We start from the raw sequence: 6,000 nt of genomic DNA, 5'->3' as shown, positions 1-6,000 counted from the left end.
GAACACACCACTAATGAGTTTACACACTTAAGGGGACTTGTTAGTTAAAAGGATATCACATTGCATGTTTGGCCCATAATCATCTGTCTTCACCTTTAACAAAGGCTCACTTACCGTTCTTCAATGAGGGCGAAAGTAGCACTTAAGTCTCACTCCGGAAAGCTGACATGTTTAAGAAGAACAACAATCAAAAATGTGTTTATTTTAGAGACGGCAAATCGAGAACGGGGCCTGAGAGGATGAGAGGCGGACCTACCACTGGAAGGAGCACAAGCAGGAGGGGGAGAGGTGGCGCACATAAAATAAGGAATATTTGTCTTCGCACATAGTGTAATGGGGTCAGTTAATTACATTTTGCAGGAAAGGCGAGGGCGCATGTTAATTTGACTTTTTGAAGTGAAATGAATCGAGGCTTGCTGATTTTAGTGCAGGCAAGCAAACACATTTACCGCTGAGATGCACGTCCTTTTAGAAAGACCCTAATAGACATTTCATCATTTCTTTTGATGACCTGGTACTGACTTGACACTCAGTTGGCTCAGTGACATGAAATGATTGAGAATCGGGCAATTAAAATCTGCAGTATTCGAGTGCTTCTTGGTGGCAGGATGGGGAAGGCGGCGATGTGCGACAAGGTTCCTGGGCCATATTCAAGCCCAGGACATGGTGGGTAGCCAATGTGGTGTGGATTACTGACTGGGCACAGGACCTAGAGTCACAGAGCACCAGGAGCCCCTGATCACCAGAGGCCATGATTGTTTATTGTCTGGTCATTTTGTGATTTGGTATAAATCTTAAATGCAAGCCGACTCCAGCAATATACAGGCCCAGACCTGGTTTGTGTCAGCGTCTCTTGAATCTCTTCAAAATTTAGTGCATCTTCTCAGTATGTGGGCCATATCTAGTTGTATTGTGACCATCTGATGCAGAGCTAGACAACCAACAAAATGTTGGGTAATACGTGCATGAATCTGGATGGAAAATCCACTTAGGAGAAACTGTAAGATATTCACCAAGAAGTCAATAAAGGTTTACTCCATTAGTTCTTTTTTCATGCATTGCAGGAAGACAAAACATGATGAAATGGTCATGCTTTCATGCTTCTTGTTTCATTTGTGCACATTTTTCATTCAGCATGAGAATGGTGGAGGGGGGCCCATGTGAACTTTGTGCCCCAGGGCCCCTTGGTCCCATGATCCAGGCCTGGCCTTAAGCAAAGCAACTTTTCCCTCGGTTTTTCAGTCTTTGCCTTCTTTTGTATAGTCCTCAGAGTTTCCTTTAAGACTCCTTAAAAGTCTTAAAGCACCAATCCAGAATTGATTTTGCTCCCAGAGCACAGTATTGCAACAACACAAGTGAGAATTTGTTTACATCTGCAGGTTTGTAAACTTGAGAACTGGAGGGCTATTCCTTTGTGTTGTTGGGATCGACAAAATAAAGCCTTGAGAGGGGACGAGAAAGTGCAAAATGTAATCAATGTAATCATCGAGCGACAGTCAGTGTTACTGTAATGTCCACTTCCTGATCAATTACAGCAAGCTGTGCCTCAGAAACTCTGATCTGACAGAACAAGAAAAGGCCAAGCAAGTCTAATAAACTGCCCAGTGAAAGTTACAAAATATAAAAGTACTGGTGTAGCATTGCACTACATTTTATGTATCTTGTCATCAGACTGCACTGCACTCTTGCTCTCTCTTTTCTCACTTTTCCTTAGTTTCCTCTCCCTCACGTAACTTGTTTGGTTAGGGTTAGGGTTAGGGTTAGGGTTATAAACATGAACTAATCGGGATTCTTATGGGATTGTGGGTAGACAGGACGGGCTTGTTTATATGGCAACAGTTGCAGGACAGGGATGGCACTGTAAGAAATAAATCTCAGACACGAAAATAATAAAGAAAATAATTACACTCCCATGTTACCCTTAGGTTAGGTTAGCTTTTCCTCCACTCCGCTGCTGAAGAATCTAGTTGGACATTTCCCTGTTTTGCTAGACGATCCTGAGGCGGACAGGGGAACGAATAGGGCGTTGTTTTCCCGAGCTCACAGGAGAAACCATCGTCTAGTGTGACACCCCAGTGACACAGTTTTAGTGTAGCGTTCGTGCTCCCAGGACTCATGAACTGTCATGACGAAACAGTCAAAACACGAGATTGCAAGTGCAAACACTTGTTTCCGACTCTGATGAGACAAGAATGGCGACGCAAAAGGAGCATATATTTTGGTCTACAAATCAGGAGGACAACGTAATTGAGCTGTGGAGGGAGTTAAACTGCCTCTGTTGTAATTCAAGTCTGTCTTGCCATGGCAGAGAGGAAAAAGAAGGAGCTGGGTTGAGACTGCAGATAAGCTTAATTCAAAAGTAATGTGCTGTTTAGTCTGATGCCAACCTTTGGAAAAATTAAAGAGGAAGAAGAAGAAGAAACCGTTGTGAGCAGAGTTTATGTGGATTGCTTGCCATCCCCTAGTTGTCAAATGTGACACCCTCAAGGACAGACAGAAAGCTCAGCAAGATGTTAAGCGTGTCATACTCTCCATCTACAAGTTGGAGAGAGTTGGCAATTGTGTACTTAGCCTTAGCCAAGTATCAGGATCCTGCCATTCTTCTCCCCACTTGACATCAAGAGTGCTGGAGTGCTGTGAGCGCAACAGAGCAAGACACTTTTGAAAAATCACTGGCTCAAAGTGCTCTTCCTGCTTGCCCCCCCCCCAGCTAAGCTTAAGCTCTCAGCATTATTCTAAACTCTATATCTAATTTGAAGCATCAAAGCTAGGCTAGGGCTAGTGGACGACCAGTTGTGGCTGTGTAACAGCACCAGAGAGCTGAGCTGAGGGTCTTTTAGCCAGTGATTTATTAGACTGCACTGCAAGTCCTGTTGGAGTAATGGGCTGAGGAAATTGAATGGCTCTGACCTCTGCGTGTTGTGTCTGAGTTGCCAAGCTTGCAGCCCTATTGCTACAGGTGGGGATAGTGTTTCATGTGTGTGTGTATGTGTGGGTGTGGGTGTGTGTGTTTATACAGTGTGTATTACGTGACACAATGTGTGCTTGAGATTAGGTGCTAATCATAGCAAACCCTAGGCTGTTATGTTGTGCTGTTAAGACTTTTGATAATTTCACCTATCAGACATGCCTCCCCCACAACATCTATCTGATGAGATTTTCAATTCTGAGCATGTTTGACCCATGTTTACCAGCCCGGAGCCTTGCTGGCTTGTGGTTTTCTGTCGTAAATACGTTTTGAAGGTAAAAGGTTTAACCTCCCTCAGCTCAAAAATGTTCAGCAATCAGCATCCATTTTCCCAGCTGTGTGATGGAAAACGTACAGGAGAGATTAGACTGGTTTGGAGGCAGACAGATAGAGGAATGAAGGCGCGGGACACAATGAGTAAGAGTCAGAAAAATGTGGAAAGTGGAGATAATTAGTGGAGGATATCAGAAGAGAGCACTGGCAAGGGTTGGATAGGAATAATGTGCATGATGATGAGCTTGATCTCCTCTTGATGAGTAGGATGATAGCTGGGATTCAGATAATGCGACCAATTACATGACACAGATTAGGCCCAACCGGAGACTGACCATGTTGTCTTTCTTTCTTTTTCGCTCTCTCTGCCTCGTTTTTCCATCTTCTACCATGTATTTTTGTTCTTGTTCTCACTCTGTTATTCTCTGTCTCTTATTTCTCTCTCCGAGCAGCCAGGAAAACGTGCGCCCCGTCAGAGTTTGCCTGTCTAAATGGCCAGTGTGTGCCGGGACGATGGCGTTGCGACGGGGAACCAGAATGCCCAGACGGCTCTGATGAGGCAGAGGCAACCTGCAGTAAGTGGAGCTAGTCAGTTGCTAATACGCAGGCACACACATGCACAATCTCACACACACACACATACTCCCACACTCACACACACATCCTCACAATCTTGCACACACACACACACACACACACACACACACACACACACACACACACATTCACTGGTAATTAACGAAACATACACAAACAAGCAGCTGCACAAGCACAGTTGATGTCACGCACATCAAAATGCCATCTAATTACAGATAATTTCTATTAACATTTGTGCTAAACGACTAATGCTTTTTGCACTGCCTATCCGCTCGGTTTCTTGGTAAATATAAAAGCTTGAAAGTAAATGGATGTAAAAAGGTACAACATTACACTTTGGGGCCACAGTATCCCTTCAGCTTAATCTGAAGGTTACTTTTTGACTTTTATTGAGCCAAGGAAAGTGATCTGAATATGTTCATTATTTTTCAGCAAAGCCTTACTTCAGATCTTCTTGCAGACACTCACTCAGTTGCTACATAGGAGACCACTAATGTTTAGTGCCTTGCTCAAGAGCACCTTGAGGTTAGTGGTTTAAGAGTAAAGGGTAAAGTGTTTCCCCTAGATTTTTGCCCAAGATTGTCCCAATACCAACACTTGCTGTCTTTGTACTTAGCCAAGCGGCCACTTACTTGACCTGGTCATTTCTGAGAGCTGGCCGAGGTGTCGTAGACGTGAAGCCTGCAAATGTTTGGGGTTTTTGTCACTGCACATTGGGACACACTTGGCAAATGGAAGATGTTTCCAGTTGTGACAGCAGTTGTGCTGACAGTCCTGAGCTTTTTAATAAGAATTTAGAAAAGGAGGTTCATTCACCAAAGATTATGCCATACATTTTCTATATAAACATGCCAGTCAAAGGCCCAATTAGCAATCCAAACATTAACATAAAAGAATGAGCCAGACTCATAATTAAATGCATTAATAAATAAGCAAATAAAGACAGAAACATACTGCATAGGCAAACAATTAGGTTGCTCTTGCCTAATTTATAATTAATGCTGTACAATAACCTTATATAACTTTTACTTACATAGAAATGTTTTTTATTGTCCCACATCTTAATTGGCACTCCCTCTTTTAGCCCTCCAAACTCCTGTTAATTGTGGGCTACACTTAGCCCTAAATAGTGCTCCAAAGCAATATTATGGCAAAGGTTGATTAAATGTGGATTAATTGCACAGTCTTCCACACTTGATCAGTGGTGTGAGCCACAAAACCGAGTGTGGCTACTGGGACAAAGCCTTTCCTCAGCCATGTTTTCCCAACGAGTTTGAGGATTTGAACCTGTGACCTTTCAGTTCCAACCTGTGTCCGCCTCCTCTCTCTTTTGAATGGCTGTCTGTATAATTCGTTCATAGTGTCAGTGTCGTCAGGTCTGGGATCACCTGAGAGGCGCAGCGGGATCTGCTGTTATAGATGATCGGATACTTTGCACTTGGAAGGGAAAAAAGCCTGAATAGCTAATTGCCTTGGCATGCCGCACACTGTATCTGGATATGCTGCCATGCCCCGGTCTCAGTTGTGCGAGACAGGATTAAATTTGCCTCCTCTGGAACTTAAAGTCAGGTTTGTAATTTCCCTTGTTAGCTCCTCTCAGGCAGCAGTTCAGCCGCTCTCCCTGTCAGTGTGACGCTGCAGTCGCCCACGCACTTCGATATTCAATGCCGTCTGATGTGGAGTGCAAGAAAGGCCTTGATTACCTCTCTACCGGGCTGTTAGAGAGCAGAGGATCTCTGCCTATCTCACAGTTAGCCTGTGTCAGGCTTACGCACCCACACACAGCCCCTGATGGGGTTAGGTGAGTTGACGTTTCCACAACCAAGCGGGGACTCAGATGTGGGAGGCATTAGCCAGTTAAAATTGTTTCTTTTTTCCTTGAGAGCTAATTTAAGAAGCTGAATCATATAGGAACACATTAATGTTGGTTTAGAAGGCCATGCCAGTCCGCTTTGTATAGTCTGATGCATGATGTTTGTCAGAGTATTAGGCATAGCATAAGGAGGGATGATGTTGATGATGATGATGATGATGATGATGATCATTATCATCATAATGAAGATGATGGGATGATATTCTACCACAGTGATCTCAGTGATATTTGGTTTCATCTCCTGTTATCATGTCTTGCTCTTTAAAGTTATTGTGGGAGGGAATTAAAA

General features: G+C 43.6%; 1 protein-coding gene across 1 annotated transcript in view; it reads left to right on the top strand.

Annotated features, from left to right (window-relative positions):
- The first annotated feature begins 608 nt into the window (after positions 1 to 608).
- LOC115374843 (low-density lipoprotein receptor-related protein 8-like) overlaps positions 609 to 6,000 on the top strand; it is a 59,917-nt gene continuing 54,525 nt past the window's right edge. The window contains exons 1-2 of the mRNA XM_030073986.1: positions 609 to 666; positions 3,694 to 3,816. Of these exons, the coding sequence (XP_029929846.1) occupies positions 609 to 666; positions 3,694 to 3,816 (181 nt within the window). The remainder of the gene's footprint in view (positions 667 to 3,693; positions 3,817 to 6,000) is intronic.

This window comes from Myripristis murdjan, chromosome 17, assembly GCF_902150065.1.
Source record: "Myripristis murdjan chromosome 17, fMyrMur1.1, whole genome shotgun sequence".
Taxonomy (NCBI): domain Eukaryota; kingdom Metazoa; phylum Chordata; class Actinopteri; order Holocentriformes; family Holocentridae; genus Myripristis; species Myripristis murdjan.
The sequence above is the reverse complement of the archived record's forward strand: the minus strand, read 5'-3'. Positions and strand labels throughout refer to the sequence as shown.